Source organism: Canis lupus, chromosome 5 (genome assembly GCF_048164855.1).
Source record: "Canis lupus baileyi chromosome 5, mCanLup2.hap1, whole genome shotgun sequence".
In the NCBI taxonomy this organism is placed as follows: Eukaryota; Metazoa; Chordata; class Mammalia; order Carnivora; family Canidae; genus Canis; species Canis lupus.
In genome coordinates, this window is record NC_132842.1 from 47,205,042 (window position 1) to 47,225,072 (window position 20,031).

General features: G+C 38.8%; 1 protein-coding gene and 1 long non-coding RNA gene across 33 annotated transcripts in view; one reads left to right on the forward strand and one right to left on the reverse strand.

Moving 5' to 3' along the window:
* The window catches only part of PDE4D (phosphodiesterase 4D), a 1,448,272-nt gene that overhangs the window by 695,339 nt on the left and 732,902 nt on the right, over window positions 1-20,031 (reverse strand). The window contains exon 1 of one of the 32 annotated variants that reach the window (XM_072826554.1): window positions 18,330-18,717. The exons of the other annotated variants lie outside the window; for them this stretch is intronic. Within the exon in view, the coding sequence (XP_072682655.1) occupies window positions 18,330-18,595 (266 nt within the window). The 5' untranslated portion in view covers window positions 18,596-18,717. Of the gene's footprint in view, window positions 1-18,329; window positions 18,718-20,031 lie in introns of those variants that run through there. 32 annotated transcript variants of the gene reach the window in all.
* The window catches only part of LOC140633661 (uncharacterized), a 61,439-nt gene continuing 42,482 nt past the window's right edge, over window positions 1,075-20,031 (forward strand). Inside the window, exon 1 of the long non-coding RNA XR_012031241.1 lies at window positions 1,075-14,137. This is a non-coding gene — a long non-coding RNA (uncharacterized lncRNA). The remainder of the gene's footprint in view (window positions 14,138-20,031) is intronic.

Here is a 20,031-nt window from a genome sequence, read left to right on the forward strand (position 1 = left end):
CTACAAATTACTGTGTGTAGTAGCTCAATCTTTTCAACTTCTCATGTTATTTATTCCCATTAAGCAAATTAGAAAACTAATGCTCAGAAGAATTAGAAGACTTAACTCAATCTTACGGCTGATTTATAGTAAAGCCAGGCCCTAGCAACCCAACTCCAGAATTCCTATTCTTTCTTTCACCTGTCCCTAATGATGATAAGTATCATTTCATGTAGGCACAAGGATTTTACACCTCCCTACCAGGTGTGGGGCTATCAAGGATACTAAATTTAGCCTAGATTTAGGTAACTGTCCTGAAGTAGACAAATCTTCTTGCATCATAGAAACTGTGTCATCATTTCATATTTGAAAAAAGAATCATTCTATAAAAGCCATTCTTTCTTACTGGCCTCTCACATCACTGTAAACATATCTCACAATTCTTGATGTAGTAGATCTGAACCTTGTCCCACAAATCTGTAGCTATGCAAGTTGAGATTCATGTACTTAAGCCACAAAGACTTTTCTGTGTTAAAAAAAAAAAAAAAAAAAAACACAAACCCTATTAAAATGCAAAGTTCCCTAAAAGACATCATTAAAAGACATCATTTTTGAGGGTGAAAACTGTAACATTTAGGATGCCTAAGTTACTGGATCTGAGAGGGGGTAAGGCAGAGGAAGGAAAGAGTCCAGACAATTCCTTTTTTTAAGATTTTATTTTTAAAAATTAAAAATAAAATAAAAATAAAGATTTATTTACTTATTTATTCATGAGTCACACAGAGAGAGAGAGAGAGTGAGAGAGAGAGAGGAACAGACACAGGCAGAGGGAGAAGCAGGCTCCACGCAGGGAGCCCAACATGGGACTTGACCCCGGGTCTCCAGGATCACACCCAGGGCTGAAGGCGGCACTAAACTGCTAAGCCACCCGGGCTGCCCTAAGATTTTATTTATTTATTCATGAGAGACACAGAGAGAGAGGCAGAGACACAGGCAGAGGGAGAAGCAGGCTCCATGCAGGGAGCCCGATGTGGGACCCAATCCCGGGTCTCCAGGATCACGTCCTGGGCCACAGACGGCACCAAACCACTGGGCCACTTGGGCTGCCCTGGTCCAGACAATTCCTAATACTGCCTGTGAGTACTGAACACATTTCCTAGAACAGCCGCCCAAGTTCTCTAAGACGTGAGACCCTCAGAAAAACAAATAAAAGCCAACTCTATCCAGGGCTAAATGTTAGATGTGTCAGAAAATTAATTTCAAAGTATAAGTCATGATTGTCACACCAAACTGCTTCCATTAAGGAAAGAGACTAAGGAAATGGGGCATTGCATCTTTTCCACATTCTTACTGTGATTACAGCTTTAAGAGGTATATTTAGCACTACCATGGTTCCTAGTAAAAATATTCAAAGCATGGCAGCAGAGAAGAGTTCACCCAGGAAGATGGCAGTGTTTTTCTCAGAAGGTCTTCAAGATAGGCAACAGCTTGGAGAAATTACTAGGATTAGAATCTGGCAATGAATCTTATAGACTCAGAGACTGAAATCTCTCAGCACATGAGATCAACCTCTTCTCTCAGGAGCAAACCCATATCATATAAGCTCATGAAACTGCTGAGCAGAATCCAAATGTCAATTAATTTCTTTTCATTGAGCATAACAGCTACTGTGCAGATTAAAATGCTCAACCATCGGACCCAGTGCTTTCTTTCTCATTAGAAAGTCCTATATAATGATGAAGACTAGTATCAGAAGATAGCTTTGTGAACATGGAACCAGAAAAATATAGAGAGATAATAAATGATCAATTAGATAAATTTAAAAAGTTATTAGTAAGATGATTAATATAGTTTTAATTTTTATTTATTTATGATAGTCACAGAGAGAGAGAGAGAGAGAGCAGAGACACAGGCAGAGGGAGAAGCAGGCTCCATGCATCGGGAGCCCAATGTGGGATTCGATCCCGGGTCTCCAGGATCGCGCCCTGGGCCAAAGGCAGGCGCCAAATCGCTGCGCCACCCAGGGATCCCTGATTAATATAGTTTTAATGTCTGATGTCGTTCTGTTAACCAATAGTTCCTCTCTCTTGGACGATGTTTGAAAAAGCACTGCCAACTTTTTTGTGTGTGATTGTCTTTTATGACTACCCAAATTCTGACCAATCCTACCATCTGATAGGCCTATAAAATTATCTCTTTAAAATGCTGCATCTTGGCTCTGATAAGTATAGATTTCATGTGTTAATTCACAGGACAAAGATCTTATTTCCATATTTCTATGTATTTTCTTTCCCTCCATACTATACACAAACAGCATGGAACACTTTGGAGTTAATTACAACAATCATTAATTCTAGACAAAATACAGCAGCAGAAATATTATGGTGGAACATTTTTTTAAAACTGCTACACTGTCACCCACAACTTTTGATCACTTTGCACAACCTTTATTATTGCTAGGCATGACAGTGACCCCATCACTATAACAAGAAACTGATAACCTTAACTTCCCAGGGGGCCTCTGGTGTAAAGATTGACTTTGATATGTCTAAACAACTGTAAATATAGAGTTTATGATGAGGTCTATGAGGACTGTAAAATCTCCTGAGAAGAAGCTGTCTAGAGCTGCCCTGCTTAAGAGATTTAAAAGCAGGCAGATCAAAGCATGTGTCATTGAAAATCCTGTAGGTTGTCATGAGAAAAGGGGTAAAAATTGCAAACCCATTCAGTTATATCCATTACTGTAATGACTTAGAATACACTAGGATGATGAAAATGAAGGGTGAGTAGCACAGGGTCATGAGAATAGTAATCACAGGTCATGTGCCACTGATACTGAATATTATTTTGTACAACGAAGACAGTTTTATTTTTTTTTTCTGATTAGCTATGGTAACAGGTTTTATTTCTGAGTGCCTGATTTCCTGTCTATAGACCCATGCATCTGAGTAATAGGCCTATCCCAAACATTCACTAGGATACTGAGGATGAGTCAAGCAAGATGGACAAATGCCAAAAAGGTTTCATACTAATAGAAAAATCTATTTATCCATTGAATTGCCAAACTGAACTTTGAGCAAGCAAAAGCAATGTTGTTACATCATATTACATGTCATCAGCTCTAGCAGATCATACCTTCTTTAATGAATACAGAGTTAGGATTATGTACATAGGAAGGGAAGAGGCTAGAAATGTCTATATTTGTAGCACACTGAGAAGTAAAGTCTGGAATGTGGGGATTTTCTTCAGGATAACCAACTCCTTAAGAGTGAGTAATATACAATTTCGGGGCAGGAAGTCTTAAGTTACACTGATTATAATTCTGTGCTCTGAGGTGTTCAATTAACAGTGCATTTCTTAAAAGGCTTCCCTTAAAATACAGTCTTCTGTCCTCTTCAAACTGATACTATGCCTCTTTTAAATGGGCCACTCTGTGTATTCCTAATGAGCTTTTTCCAGTTAGGAATTGTGTTGATGTAAATCTACGTTGGCAAGAGCGTCATCAGAGTCAGCTGGGAGTGACAGGCATGTTCTAGCCAATTCTGGATGGTGTGTTGAAATATGCTTCCCAGGCTACAAGAGCAAATGCACAAAAGCGTGCCCACATCTTCATGAGGGTGACGTGCAGATCAGCAAAGCCATGGCTCTGTCAGAACATAAAACACGTACCAGGAGCATTTCTTGAAGAGAAGCCAACAAATCAATCACAGCAAGAGCTACATAATCCTCACAGGTTAAAAGGTGCCAGGGCTCGCCCTTTCCCTTAGGCCAAGAAAAAAAAAAGTTTGTACATGTTGCTTTGCAGGGCACACTCTTAAGACACAAAAGATGGTGTTTCTTAATAACCGCCAGCTAGCTCACATAACATAAATTTGCAAGCAAGCAACACAAGCCAACAATTCAGACTCCAAAGAGAAAGTTATGTTCTATCCATTTCATATTCGTTCTGTTTACAAATAGGATCACTGAAACCAGCCCTGTATAAATGTTACAATGTGGCATGGCCCTGCTTTCTTTTAGAAATATTTTATTGTCTACACAGAAAACCTGTTTAATAAAAGCAGTATCATTATAATGGCATTTATGAACCGTTGGGGCAAGTACACATATTTTTTCAGAAATTATTTTGCTTCTTCAATATCTAGTTCTAACATCATGCTGAAAAACAGGATTTTTTTTTATCCAATGCATGAACAAAATGGCAATTTCATGTTAATAAACATGCTCCAGGGCCATACATCTGAATACTAGCAATTCCCTACTTGCCTTTCTGTATCTTTTTTCACACCTCTCATCCCTAGAGCATAAGTGTATGGTAAGAGGCGGGAGGAACTAGACAAAAAGTTGGAGTGAAGACTGGTCAGTGGACCTGGCCAGCCCAGTTCCTACTGCCTCTCCTGCCATTTCTATAAATGTACTATAGGTGATTTAGAGAACCTGAGTTTTAAAAACAGACCCAAAAGAATGGTCATCCCAGCTGATGAGTTGTGCTTTTCTAACTCCACAGCCTTTGGTGAGATCCTTATCTTTGACTCAGAATCATCACCAAAAGGACTCTAAGACTGTCAGGATATTGCTCATCACTAGCCTTTCACCCTCAGATGGCTCTGTAAATCCTTTTATCTGCCTTAAATCCCAGCCCTCCCTCAAACCTCCACGCTCTCCACTGTAACTTCTAGTGCTCCTACTCTGTCATCAGTATAATCACCTGTACTTTCAACCTCTTTTCTGCTTCCTACACTTTCTTGTGCTAACACTACTACTGGCTGTGCATTGAGAATGCTACTTTACTTCAGGCCGATGAGTGGTGGCTAGCTTCTTTCATTCATTTCTGTCCCAGGGCCCCTAAAGGAGAAATGTCTTCTTGCTCTTCTCTCCTATTTCCAGAAAGTATTGTGACCATTTTTTTTTTTTTTACTACCTCTCCTTTTACTATTTACTCTGCACCACTCTTATAGCTCACCTGGATTACTATAATAGTGTCTTAACTGGCTGCCCTATTTTTACCTCTCCCCACCGTCTATATTGTCTATAGAAGAACCTAGACCATTCTTCCAAAACTTAACTCTGTCCTCCTTAAGCAGACACTCCAATTGTTAATCCTCTTTTCTTTTGATGTATCACCAAGAACCCCCCTCCGCCACACACACACACACACACACACATTCCCAAATCCTTTATTACAGCCTCAAAACACTGCATGTTCTGGTCTCCTATGTCTCTGACCTCATTCTCTACAATATTCCCCCTTTCCCAACACACTGGTCACATCCTCCCTCCGGGCCTTTGCACTTCTCATTTCTTCTGCCTGAAATGCACTTCCCCTGGATAATTGTATCATCACCTTCCATCAATTTCTGTTCAAATGTCACTGTATGGAGAATCCTCCTCCAAAAGCTTACATAAAATTCTCTCCTCCTTATCCTGCTTTATTCTTCTTTACTGTACTTGTCATTCTCTGACCCACTGAAATATTTATTTGTATGTTGTCTTCCCATCCATTAGAATACTGCTCCACAGGGGCAGAACTCTATCTTTTTTGTTCATGTTACATCCCTAGAAGACTGACAGGTACACAGTAGACACCCAAAAATTATTTTTTGAATGGATGAAAGGATAGGAGGATATTTAGCTCCTGACTCTTACCCAGGTAAGCCAGTCTGGAAACAGAGAAAATGCCTTCAGACCAAAATGGTTTTCTGTGTAGAGATCATGAGAACTGCTAGATGTGTTCTAAGTCTTTTTTTTAAAAGATTTTATTTATTTATTCATGAGAATGCACAGAGAGGAGAGAGAGAGAGAGGCAGAGACGCAGGCAGAGGGAGAAGCAGGCTCCATGCACCGGGAGCCCGACGTGGGATTCGATCCCGGGTCTCCAGGATCGCGCCCTGGGCCAAAGGCAGGCGCCAAACCGCTGCGCCCCCCAGGGATCCCTGTTCTAAGTCTTATATTCTCCTGCAATTTAATGAAAAGGCAGGTGCACACTCCTCACATATAGAGTGTCTCTTTTCTATGCATTAGAACATAAGTGCCATCAGTGAAATGGATACATCTGATTTGAATGGAAACACAATTGTGTAGTCTATTTCAGGAGGATTATCTTAGAAGGAGAACGATATTAGCTAATTGAAAGATAGTGTAAATTGGTCAAATTGTACTGCATCAAACATTCTGAGAGTGTTCAGTACACACACTTGAGGCTTAGCAAGCTTAGCATGGGGTAATAACTCAAAATGTCACTTCCTTTTATTTGGAGTGAAGCTGTTAAGAAAGATAAAATTGACCATGCTTCATTTAAGCATATAAATCATTGATGTGTGTGTGTGGATGTGTGCGTGTATTAGGGAGAGAGGGAGAGTATGTGCGTTAGCTGATGTTCAAAACTTATTCCAGCCTACCTTTACTGTCCACCTTCTCTATAGATACTCTGAGTTGGACTGAAACTCACCTGAACCCCATGAAGTCCCCATACAGATTCACATGTTCCTTTGGTGAAAAGAATTCACCTCCTGGCACTTTCTCCTCTTTCATATTTCATTCCATTTCCCTCCCTACTGAAATCTTCCATGTTTATGTTCACATAAAATTCCTTTCTATGTCCCAGTTTTCTCTTTTAAAAATATGACAATTAGATGCAAGTGTGAGAAGGAAAAAATGAGAGAGAGAGGGAGGGAGGGAACCCATAAAAAAGAAGAGAAGAGACTCTTAGTGATAGAGAACAAATTGAGTGTTGCTGATGGGGGAAGAAGAGGGGATGGCCTAGATGGGTGATGGGTATGAAGGTGGGCACTTCTTATGAGAAGCACTAGGTGTTGTATGTAAGTATTGAATCAGTAAATTCTACTCCTGAAACCAATATTACACTATATGTTAACTAAGTAGAATTTAAATAAAAAATTGGAAGAAAAAAAGGCAAACAAATAAAACAACACCTAATTCAATTGCAGTGAATATTAAATAAGATAATCTAACAAAATGCTCAGGCCTTTCTTTGTGACTACACCATCCCATACTCTCTCTCAAATCTTAAGGGAGTCCCACTTCCAGAAACAATCTCTACCTCCTATAAACTCTTTTCACTCTTTGTAATTATGGCTGCTGCTTTATGAGTTACTTGAGTAATCACATTCTATGCTCTATTCAATAATAAATCTTGAGAGCAAAGACAATGCCCTAATAGCATCCCACACAATGATTTGCATGGGGTAAACACAGTATATGAGGTGATTAAACTTCTAGATTTCAACAGGTTCAGATTACCCTCAGTGTCCCACCAACAACTATTTTTACATGATGCTTGGTTAGCACTTTATTCTTTACAAAGACCTTTTCATTAAGTGTATCATTTGAACTTTTAAATAATTCTATGAAGCATATATGAATCAGTAATAGTCCCATTTTACAGAGGAACTTAATGGTAACCTGTGATGTGTAAATGATATTTCTAAGAGCTCACAGTAAGTGAGAAGTAAAGTTGGACCAGGGAGTACATTTCTGGACTTCCTTCTATATCACAAGACTGTGCTAGATGCTAGGGACACAGTGAATGAGGTGGAATTTATTCCTTCCTTCATAAAGCTTACCCTGTAGGTCAGTGGTTAAGTAGGCACAATTTGCACCTCTTCCATCCTGGAGAATATTTGACAATGTTTGGAAACATTTCAGATTTTCATAACAGGGTGGGATTATCGGCATCTAATGGATGGTGGTCAGGGATGTTCCTAACATTCTATAATACGTGGGACAGTGCCTATAACAAAGCATTATTTGGACCCAGCTGGCAGCAGTGTCAAGGTTGAGAAACTATGCTCAAGTCAGCTCCAGAATAAATGCTATGAAGTATACATAGGAGACAATATCAGATCAGGTTTGAGGAGACAGGTTTGGAACTGATAACTTAAATGTCAAATAGAGGAGTATGAATTTTATCTTGCAGACCAGGGATTGGCAAGCTTTGGCTGGTGGGCCAAATCCAGCCTATCATTTTTTTGTAACTAGTTTTATTGAACATTCTCATGCCCATTTTATGTCTTGTGCTGCTCTTCCACTTATATTGGCACACTTGAGTAGATGCCATAGAGACTGTGGCCCATAACGTGTGAGACATTTACTCTCTGGCATTTTACAGAAAAACACCGGCTTAACCCCACAATAGATAATGGGAAGCAAAAGTAGAACTTTGGGACAATTAATAAGACAACATAAGTAGCACATCCTCAGGTGGAAAGGACTGGTGGCAAAAAAAATAGGATGTTTTGAACTAGTGCATACATAAGGCTGATGCTAAAGTAGGTAGCAATATCGGGGGGGGGGGGGACAGAAAAGCAAGACATGTCTGATGAAATCATCTATAGGCCTGGATGAGAAAGGGCAAAGCAGAAGTCAAAGATGATTGGGAAAGCAGTGGTTCTATGAGCTCTTGCTGTCAGGAAATTCCTAATAGTCTTTTGAACAATTGTTTTCACTTTACACTTTGCAAATCACAAAGCTGGTCCTATAAGGAAGCTATAGTCTAGAATTAAATAACTTCTCCAGAAGATTATAGAGGTACAGAAAAATCAGACTCCTCACTTACCTCAGCTTTCACTTATTCTCACAGAGATCCTACACTCTTTTAAAATGCCCATGTTTGCACTCTTTGGCTTAAGAGTTGCCATTAGCAGGTATGTATTTTCCATGGAACAGTTCTATGCTTCTTTACATCTGTATAGCTACCAGGTAGGTAGTAAGTAAAAGGTGGTGGTAAAACAGGAAACCAACATCTCTCTTTTCTGCTTAGGAATTGGAATCACACAGTCCGAATTCCGTGTATTTACTTTCAACTAAGGGATTCAGATCTCAAGAGTCTGTAAGAACCGATGTCCTTCTTTCAACAGTGGAAGTGTCAGTGGTTCAGGCATCTCTGAGATGGTGTATTATAAGGTCTGATGCTGCACGAAGATAGTTTTAGGAATAGGTTATGTGGTTTCGTGAATTTTTAAATGTTGAATTAAATAATGAGAAGGTTATTTCCTTTCCAAACCTCTTTCTGTCATTCTTACTATCTTAGGAAGAAAGACTTAACTGGTCTTTCACATCTCCATATTACTTGCTAACTGCCATTTTAAACAGAGAGCAGACCTCAGGCTTAGAACCTTTAGCAGGTCATAGGATCTAGCTAAACTGGAGTCTTTCTTAATTGTACTTGTTTTTCAATTATGTTCTATGCATGATAAGTGACACAGGCTTCCAACTTACAGTAATGCTATAAAGTTTTTTTTTAACATACAGACCTTTAAATAAAAATGTAAATCCACTAAAAAAAATAAATACAAAACAGTGCAAATGATTCACAGAAGGACCTTAAACTGGGAAAGTAATACAGGAATGATCACAGTATTAGTGATGCTGCTTTTGTTATTAATAAGAGGGCTTTATTAAAGGACTTCAGAGGAGAGCCACAGCATTCCTCCTTGTGCGTCATCAGCCTCCAATTCATATACGGTTTAGTTATTACTACCCATAAATCATATGCTGTCCTATTTGGCACTCACTCAATAGAGGGTCATAAAAAAGAATCACACTGCACAGAATAAAGCAAAGAAAACAAATGCTATAAACCTAAAGAAGGTAAACAAGTAGATAATGATAACCCAAGTATCCTTTTTAATCAGAAAGCTGCTTACTTCCAAAGACCAATAGTACACACTCATCATATATGAACATAAATGTGAAATCAGCCCTAAAAGAAAATGAAAAATAAAACCATACTCTATTAATAATAATATACAGAGGAAAAACCACTTTATGTTAATAATAGCTAATTTGATCATAGGGCTATCTCATAAGGGTAATGGAAAGGAAATTGGTTGGTTTGAAATTCCACAAGTAAAAATAAATATAGATTGAACTACAGACAAAATATTTACATTAAAATAACATTTTTATGCTAACTATATTCAAAAAGGTTTTCTATTATTCAATTTTAGTTCTTCTGTAGATCTAACTTTGGAGAAGTGGTGCTTAGTTTCTGCCAGAACAAAGTTTCTCCAAATTGTCATCCTAAAAAAAGAACTATAAAAGGTGTTTTGTTTTTTTTTCCCCCAAATTTCTCCTCAAAATCTTGACATCTCCTTTATAAGCTTAGGTCTCAGTGTATAATTTAACTACTATGAATTCTAAGAGATAAGGATTAGTCATTAGAGCTTAACAAGCTAGTTATTCAGTAATTCCCTAAGAATTATAAATATATTCATATAAGTTTATTTCCAGAAATACAACAGGCATAATTTACTTTCAAAGTATAAACTAAATATTATTAAAATGCATACATTTGACAGATCTGTGACACTACCACATACTGATTCATACATATATACTTAGGTCAAATTTTACCAGTCTAGCTAGTATTTGGGTATGCAAACCCAAAATACACACACACACACACACACACACACAAACCCACAGAGGCACAAAGTCACAGTGACAAAGTCCATACAAATGGTTAATCATTCAGTTTGAAGTTTCTTTCCACTATGGCAGTCAAATACCACATTACCAGGACTTTTAGGCTGGAAGAGTATGGATCTCCCCAGCTGCTTAGCACAAACGGCATAGTAATGGAAGATACGTTTCTCAATTAAACAACAAATATTTAGTAAATGTGTATTATACAGGTGGCACTTAGTGCTTCAGATGGATACAGAGATTGTGACATTTTAGGAACTAATAGTTCAGCTATACAGGCAAATCACCCACATGAAATAGAAGACAGCATAAGATATAAAGTGCCAAATAAATGGCAACACATTGTGCTCTCAGAGTTCAAGGGCAGGTATCACCAAATGAAGTCAAGCAGTTTGGCCCTGTACACACTGGCTCATGAAAACCCAAAGTCAAGCCACTAATCCCAATGTTTTAACTTCTTTTCTCTCATTAAACCTTACACTTTCAAATGATAGCCTGACCCAAAGAAGACACAAATCTCAGAAACATCACTTGAAAGAGGAAATTTCAACAGCATTTATTTCTGGCCCCAGAGATAGTTCCATTCTAAAATCAGTTATCTTGTTAAGTCAAGGAGACTATTCCATAATGGAGGGATCTGGCATGAAGGCTGGCAGATGAATAGAAGGAGATTGTTTTGAGGTAAGATGGGCTTTGGTCCTCCTATCCGGCTATCCGGTAGTTTGCAGCCAGCCTGTGAGTCAGGCCAGCTCTGGTTACCAAGCAGTTTGCTGCTCTGTTGCCTAGTGACTCGAGCCTGCAGACCATCATTTCCAGCTGGCTCTTCTAGAACTAAACAGTAATAGATTTTTGACTTGATCTTTCTCTTTAGAGCCCAAGCCTTTCCTGTCTTTTCCTCTGAATCACTGAAAATAAAATTATTCTGATTGGTTTTGTTTTTATGCCAGTCTTATTTTAAAAAAAAAAAATTTTTAACTACTCTGAATCAGAAAGCTCTGTTGACTCTGAAGCCCTCCTTCACCAAACACTGATATTTCTCCTAGATATACATTCACTTTCATCACAAAAAGGATGTCTACATTCCTACAAGCCACATGTGTAAACAAATAAACTGAGATTCCACACCAAGAATGAATACTGCCCCTGCCCTTCTGTTAACCAACATTCTGTAAAATCACTGAACATTCACTGTTTTCACTTCAATATACATTGAAGGTAGAGTTATAAATGTGAATGTGACTCTTAGCCCAAAGGGAGGTACTGCGGAAAGAGCACAGGATAAGAGAGTTGGGCAGATCTCAGTTCAAGTTTTAACTCACTCACTTCATGGCTGCAGAACTGCATGATCTTGGTAATACAACAATTTTTGTGGGCTCCAGCATCTGCATATGGAAAATACAGCTAACAATACTTAAATTCAATATTTGTTTGTTTTGAAAGGTCAAAAATTACCTGACACAGCTGAAGCTAAATCATTAATGGCTATGTTATGATAAATCTAAAATTATAAGCTATGTTATTATGAACCTAAAATTTTTATTCCAAAATGAAATCAGATGATTTTTCTCATATCAACTGAAGATCTCATTTTAAAAATAAGAAAAAATTTTATTAGAATTATTATTATAGATTTTCATATTTCCTACCTAAAATCATAGCTTCTAGATTGTGTCCTAGAGTGAATACCACTGATCCTTTCATTCTGAAGGCCCTGCAGCCTTTTTTATGAGTCACAGAATTATTAAAGACTTCTGTGCGTCTTTTTACCCATGTGGCATCTACCTCACTCACAACACCAGGTTGGAACTTGTTTTTAATTACTTATCTTAAATGTACTGTAGTTTGTTATCACTTTGTAAATTTAATTAGTCAATTTTTTACTTGTAAATATCAAATGCCTTTACAACCAGATGACTTATGAATAGAAACTCTACAATTCAAAAAGGTTGAGTAACTAAGGTCAAATAAAGTGGCCAGTAGAGCTAGAAAGATATGGTTTCACTATACTAAAGTGATCACAGTTTTAAAAACATGATTTTTTTCAAAAGCAAATCCATTAAAAAAACAATGACATAATTTTGCTACACTGGTCATAATAAAACTTCTTCCTGAAACTGCTACTTGAAGAATAATTTTGGTAGCTTCCTGTCTAAGAAAAATATAAAAACTGCCGAGGTCATTTAATTACCTAACCTCACAGGAACTTGTTATTTATAAGGGTAAGTATACAAAGAGGAACTGTGAAAATTAAAACAATAATTTAAAAATAATTTTAATGAACTCTGAGACTCAATTTTTTCTTTTCTTCTCATTCAACAAATTTCTGCCAAGTTTACAAAAAAAATTGTTTTTGCTTAGATGTTTTTGCTACCATTAGTAGCAATGGCTTCAGCTGGTGTAGATACTTCATGTGTTTTCTCTTTCTTTAATATAAATGTTAAAGGTCACAGGAAGCACACATGTAATAGATTCCCAGGTCATTTCAGTGTTTTCTTCATATTTCCTCAGCAACCATTTGCCACATTTTTTTTTCTTTGTGATTTCTTAAATATTTCAAGTCAGTTGACAAGTTCTTTAAGAGAAATGTCTTCCCGGGGTCCTCTGATTTGTAGGAAAGTTTAACCAGCCTTTTACAAGCTACAGATACCCTTAACTTGCAGTGCCCCCAAGATTTCTGCTGAAGACACACAGCCAATTACACCAGGGACACAGCTAGACACTCAGCCAACTGGCCCCACCCAACGTGCCTGCAGTACTTCCTGTTGTGCTCCCCAGATAATTTCCCCAGAAACTTCCTTCCCACCTCCTGGTATCACAGTATACCCCACAGCTCACCTCTGGGTTCTCAGCTCCTCAGAGAACACCAGCAAACCTTGTCTCTGCGTATCTTTACCATAAGGGACACAAAAGATAACCTTAAAGTTGCATAGGGCAAATATGGGAGAACTAGAACAAGAGAGAGTCCTCAAATAGAATCAATTATAGTGACTTTGAAAGCCTACTTGTGTGTGTGTGCACATGCTACAAACTCTCTAAATGGCTGTATATTCTCCTTTATACATAAAGGGTCTCTTCTCCTTCTGTAACTTGAAGAAAATTTATAGCATATTTCTCTCTTAACAACCATAAAAACAAGTACAGTTGTTGAAGAAATTATGACTCAAGAAAGCAAATGTTTACTTTTAAACATGAGCCATTTTGTATCTAATGCCAATGCTGGGTAAAGAGAAATCTATAATAAATAAAAAAAAATACGGCCCAAAGCACTTATCTGGCTCCCTAAAAATCTTCAAGATTTCCTAAAAGTCTCCTGAAAGAGGCCTTTCAAAAATATACCTAAAGAAATTATTTTGTTGCTTAAGGATGTTACTGTTTCTTCTACCTTTGAATGTTGTAATTAAAAACACACATGTATTCACAGAAATTATAAAAGACATTTGAATATTGCCTAGATACCATCTTACCCTAAGAACCTCTAATCCCTTACTTATATACCCTCTAGAATGCTTTTCTTCATTCAAAGTGTAAATTAAAAAGAAAACCTGGAAAACAAAGATTTTCCCGTTTGATTCTTCTGAAATAAACTTACACTAGAAATGATGTTTTCTTCACCAGAGATCAATCATACTGACCTTGGAGTTCCTGCTGACATCAGAGGGCTTCTCCTACTCAGATGAAAGCAGAGTCCTGTCTATAATCACTAGACTACAAGGTACTAGATATTAAGTAAAAATGATAAAAGAGTGATAAAAAGTGCAGACACAAAGGGTTCTAGTTTAACATACAGTACCAGACCAAAAAACAAAACCAAACAAAACAAAAATACAAAAAGTCAAAACAAAACAGTGTTCAGTAAATATTAGCTATTGATGTAATTATTATGAATAATCACTGAAAGAATAGCAGAAGTAAGATGTGCTACAGATTCTGAAGGAGCAGTAGATTATTTCCATTTGGAGGGAACAGGAGGAAGTTCTCTGGAACAGAGAGAGTTGAAAGACATATGGAATGGGAGTAGGAAGAGAAGAGGCATCAAGTCCTATGGTTCACCTCGGGGAAATCTCTCCTTTCTGCCTTCTCCTTTCCCACATTCCTGAAACTGACATATACTTATCATTCTTGTGAACCATTGGTCTCTTTGCATCTATTCTCTTTAGCCCAATCCATTCACAAACAACGGACAGGATGATCCTCACATGATCCTAAAGATCAGGGCAGACCAAGGCTGGAGTAGTGGACACATACTGCATAATAAGGAAAATTTGCTTACAATGACATTCCACATCTATCCCTGTACAATACATGTATAATCTACACATGACTGTACTTAATTAAACCATACCACCAAACAAATACTATTGCTATTCCCAGGATATCGGGTAATAGGGAAACTGAGGTGTATGACAAGTAACTTGTTCAAAAAAATCATGCAACTAGTAAATGGAAGTCAGAATTTAAACTCAAGTAATCTGGCTTCTGCTTATATATTCTCTGCACAAGTCACGCAGCACCTGAAGTATTGTGTGAACTCAGTATGTTACTCTTAAAGTGGGCCATGGAAATCCAAATGAATTTTGGATAAGAATAACCATGATCAACCTGTAAATACAGCACATAAAGGTGAAATAACTTAGGATGTTCTATTAAGAGAAGAATTTGTTTAAGAAAAAAATACATTAACACTTAAAATGTTGATTAATGGGTATATGAGGAATTGAACAGGGTCTTGGTTCTCTAGTAGGTTACTCCATGTCTCTTACCTTAAGGGCTACATTAAGGAAGAGAGGAAATTCAGCTGCGGGTTTTGTTTTTGTCGTTGTTGTTGTTTTTTGCTGTGAGGTTTTCAAAGCAGATCCTGAACCCAAGCATAATGATTACAGGGAAGGAGTCTTCAACCATGTGTTAGCAAGGACTTCCCAATCAATAGACTTGCAAAAAAAAAAAAAATAGAATTTCTCTGTATGATTCTCATCCAGAAATTGTGCAGAGATGTTAAAGGGATGGTCAACATAAATGTTATATGAACTCAACTATGGTATAAAGGGTAAGCCAGATAGCCCTAATCTCCTGTGATTGAGTTGGGCTAGCTATTCACCCAATCTGTTTGACTTTATTCCTGGGAACAGAGCTCAGATAGGTTTCCCATCCTCCTTTGCAGTTAGATGTGGCCCCTGAACAGACTTCTAACCAAGGAACATTAGTATAAGTGCTATGTGTCCTTCTAGGCTTGCCTCATAAAAGCTCACACATTCCATCTTCCATGTTGTTTCCCAATTCCACTGAGCCTGGTATCCTTAAAAATCATGTCACAAACAGTGGAACTACAAGGTGGTAGGATCCCAAGTCCCTGAAACACCCCAGGGTAGCACACCTACCCATGAGAAGCAGAAACAGAAGTAATCACTTCTTCAATCCACAGAGATTTGGAGAGTATGTTGTAGAGCAACATGATCACCTTACTTAAAACAGACACCTTCCAATAGAATTTATTTTTTCAACTAGAATGCAAATCATTCGAAGTTAAGAAATAGCTCTCATTCAGTTTTGCCAACAGAATGTACAAATTAAACAAGTTTAGGTCAGTAGATATTATACTTAAAATATCAGAAGAATGAGAACAACTGGCATAGTCACCAATATTCTGAGGTGAACACATAAAGGCATGTATTTAAATGGCTGATCATCTAACGTAGGAGGAGCAAAGGATTTGAGTATGGTGGTAGTAGCAGCAGTTTAGGTAGCAAAAATGAATATACATCAGGACAGTTTGGACTATTTTTTTAATTGTGCGTAGTGCTTAGTCCAAGCTATGAAAGCACGGGTAGAGTGATATTTGTTAAAAGATGCCTGTGGATATTACAAAAGTCTTGGGGATCATTGAACCAACATGGAGGATGCAAGGTACCCTTTCCAACCTCCTTGCTAAATGCTTTTAGTCCACAGAGATAGTCTTTCCTTCTGAGTTACTAAGAATTGGTATTATGATTTTTTATTTTTCATCCCCATTGTTTTTTTTTATGCCTTTCTGATCTGACTGAGACATGATAAACCAAGATAAAATATCGGCAGAGAATTATGCTCTTGGAGTTTCCCCAAACAGCACCAGAAAAGGAAGTGCCAGAAATTTCCAAAGAAAGCCTGTTTTCATGAGATTTCCTGCCTTCCTTACATCTCAACATGCCTAAATAGTTCAGATAACCTTCAGATGAACTCTAGGTTGCTTCACTTAGTTGGAAATCAAGCAACTGAGCTGAGGCTTAATGGGTGCAATTTAGGAACTAATAATTTTTTTTAAAAGTATCTCAACCAAAGGGACTTGGGATACCAAAATTTTGGGCCTCTTTATGAACCGGAGCCAGCTTTCCTGCTGTAGCACCCTACTCTGGCCTGATTCTTTATGAACTCAAGCAGCTTTCCTGGTCTCAAGCCATCCCTCTTCTTCAGAGCATCTTCCAGCATTTAGCTAAGTCTTTCACTCACTACTTACCTCTGACAAATTTTTTCAACAATACCTTACCCAGAGAAAAGTCATTTTTCCACAGTTTCTTTTTTTAGATTGAATAATTCATTGTTTTTCTTATCCCTCTTAAGAGCATTATATCTAACTAAACATAGAAATGCCATTTAGTTAAAACCTGGAGGAAATAAGAACACTTCCCCAGTAAGAGATCTAACTATTTGAAATTAAATTTTGAGGCTGGACGTTTCTTTGGGTGGGATATGTATTTTCCTTTGTCACCTATTTTCATTTCATCTATGATATTAATATATTCCACAGCATAGCTGTGTTGCTAGATTAAATTTTTACTCCCTCTACTTCTTGATGCTTCTTTCCTAGAAGTCTTATTTCTGTTTTGTTTATGTGTTTGGTTTTCCATTTCTGGTATGACCTTTGCTTTTCTATGGAGAAACTGTATAAAAATCATGGTCAATTTCTCAACTAACAAGTTCATTATTTTTGATACAGCTATTTCCTTTATCATAATTAAGGTTCATTTCATCAAAATGTGCAGGTAGTGAAGAGAACCTACTGCCACCTAAAAGAAGCCAGGTGTGCATCACAGACAACCCCCTCCCCCATCATAGCTTAGAATAGCCTCTTCTCAGGCAAAACACTCCAGTAAGCTTACACAATGGTAAATTTTAATATTTGCCTTCACCAAAGCAGGAAAATATCAAGAGTCATCTAAAAAACTAGATGAAAAATGCACATAAGACAAATTCACTCATTATAAAGAAGATATCGATATTCATGAAAAATATCGACAAAACAAAGAATCCAAAGAACACAACCTTACCAAGTAGCAGCCTGCAATTAATTGCCTGCACAGAATTCCTAAATCCTTTCTTCTCTCCATTAGAAAGACATGTTTGAGATTGTAAATACATTAAGGTCAGTAGCAAAGGAGAGGTTTGGGGGCGCACCATCACACACACACATACACACATTCTGTGTACATCTCTGTTCAAGTGGGGATTATGCAGAAAGCAGAGTAAACTGTGATTTTTTTTCCTCCTCTCCTTTCTAGTCCTTTCTTTCCTGGTTGTTGCAGGACTTGGCAAGGGATATTAGCTTATGAAATCCAAGAAACGCCACCACGCTGATATGGGAGTAAAACTGCATTCTTATTTGACACCTGGAGTCCAATTTTCTTGTAGGAACTTGCAATAGGAATTGAACTTGGAGAACCACCCCCCTTCAAGGATTCCCAGTTTCAAGGGCTGCTGCCTTGGCCAGGGCATCTGCGGGCTCTGTTGGGAAGGTAGAAGGCTGCCTGTAAGTCACAGGTGAGCAATGATGAGACTCCCCACCCCCCACCCCCCCTCGCCCAAAGTGGAAGGCGGGAGGCACAAAAATCAGCCGGGTGCCGGCCACCGATCCCGGCAAGCCGCGCCAACCTTACCACGTATGTGCCACCGTGAAACGCCGCTGTTTGGGGATGTTGCTGCTGAGAAGCATCCTCCGCAGGAGCCTCGGGGAATTCCTCGGAGAAATTACTGGAGAGAGCTTGGGGGAGACCGATTTCCTCGCCGGCTTGGACTTCTCCTGCTGCAACAGGTTCTCCCGCAAGGATTTCACAAGATCCTCGTTGAGCCAGGGGTTCGGACAATGCGGATTATCCACGTCGGGGACTGTTAGGGTGTCCGGGCTCGTCGTCTGCTGGGCCATTTCTCCGCTCAACTCTGTACAGTTGGCAGCAACCCGGGGCAACGTGGGTGCCTGGCGTCCCCCCAGCGGCTGCCTCGCTCGGAGCCCGGGGCGAGCGGCAGGTCGGGCAGCTGCGCTGGCTCCTCGGGCGGCCTGCCTCAGTGTCTCCGCGGGGACCGGCCGACGCCCCGCCCGAGCGCGCTGCGGGCCCGCGGGGCAGGGGGGCGGGGGGGGGGCTCGAGGGGCGCGGAGGCCGCGGCGCCGGCGGCTCAGTCCGCGCTGCGCGGCCGCCTGTGAAACTATCGGAACTAATGCGCCGCAGCTGCTCCAAGTGACTTCTGCTTATGTGCAGAAAAAGTCCTGGGGGGAGGGCTTACCCATCAGATCCCTGCTGCTCCGGTGGTTTGGCGAGTCTTTCCATTTGCTTATTCCTGAATCCAAAGGAAAGAAAAACTTTGAACTTGACCTTCCTCTCCTGCAAGGGTTATTTATCTGCCTCCAGTCCACGTTCATAAAAGAAAATTGCTAGTCCTTTGCTTTTTACAAGGGAAGAATAAACAAGCACTAGATAGATAAGAGGGAGTATTTCCCTGCTTGCTAAACTCAATCTGATGCACCTTGTGAAACAAATCCTAAGGGAAGAAAATGGACTCTTTTTTTTCCCTCCCCCTTCTAGTTAGAAATAAAACAAGGTCTCAAAATACCACATATGGAACACATTACAACACAACACAACGTTGTGTTGTATGACCTCGCTAATTAGGGCCCTTTCAAAGCGTGGGACAACGGCATTTACATTCAAGAATGGCATTTGTTATCTCTTCGGATTTAAACTGACAACCTTCTAGGGGGACACATTGTTTTCATAAGAGTAGTTAAAGATTATTTTAAAGTTTCAGTTGTTACTTATGGTATACAGAATGTTACCAAGTCAACTGTAAAAGAATTAAATCTAGCTTTTCGTAGTTATTTCCTTAATTTTTTTCTTACTTTTCTTTTAATGTAAGATTTTTATTTGTGATCGACATAGCTTCAACAAACGTAAAGGAGGTTTAAAATGTTTTTAAAGAGAAGAAATTATGTCTTGCCTATTAAATTTGTTTAATTACTGGAAAAAATTAAAAATGCTATGACAATTCAAGTAAGTAAGCAAGTGATAAAGCTTGCTAAATCTCATTACATGGACATTGGAAGTGCAAACATTAAAACTGGGTTGTAAGGGAGCCCAAACCTTTGCATAGAGATGTCCCCAGCAGTCTAGCCAAGCTATAGAGAGTTCAGGACAGAAATCAAATCACTTTTCTTAGGAATTGAGAATATTTGGGTGTTTCTTTTTCTTTAAGATTTTATTTATTTATTCATGAGAGACACAGGGAGAGAGAGGCAGAGACACAGGCAGAGGGAGAAGCAGGCTCCATGCAGGGAGCCCGATGCGGGACTAGATCCCGGGGCCCTGG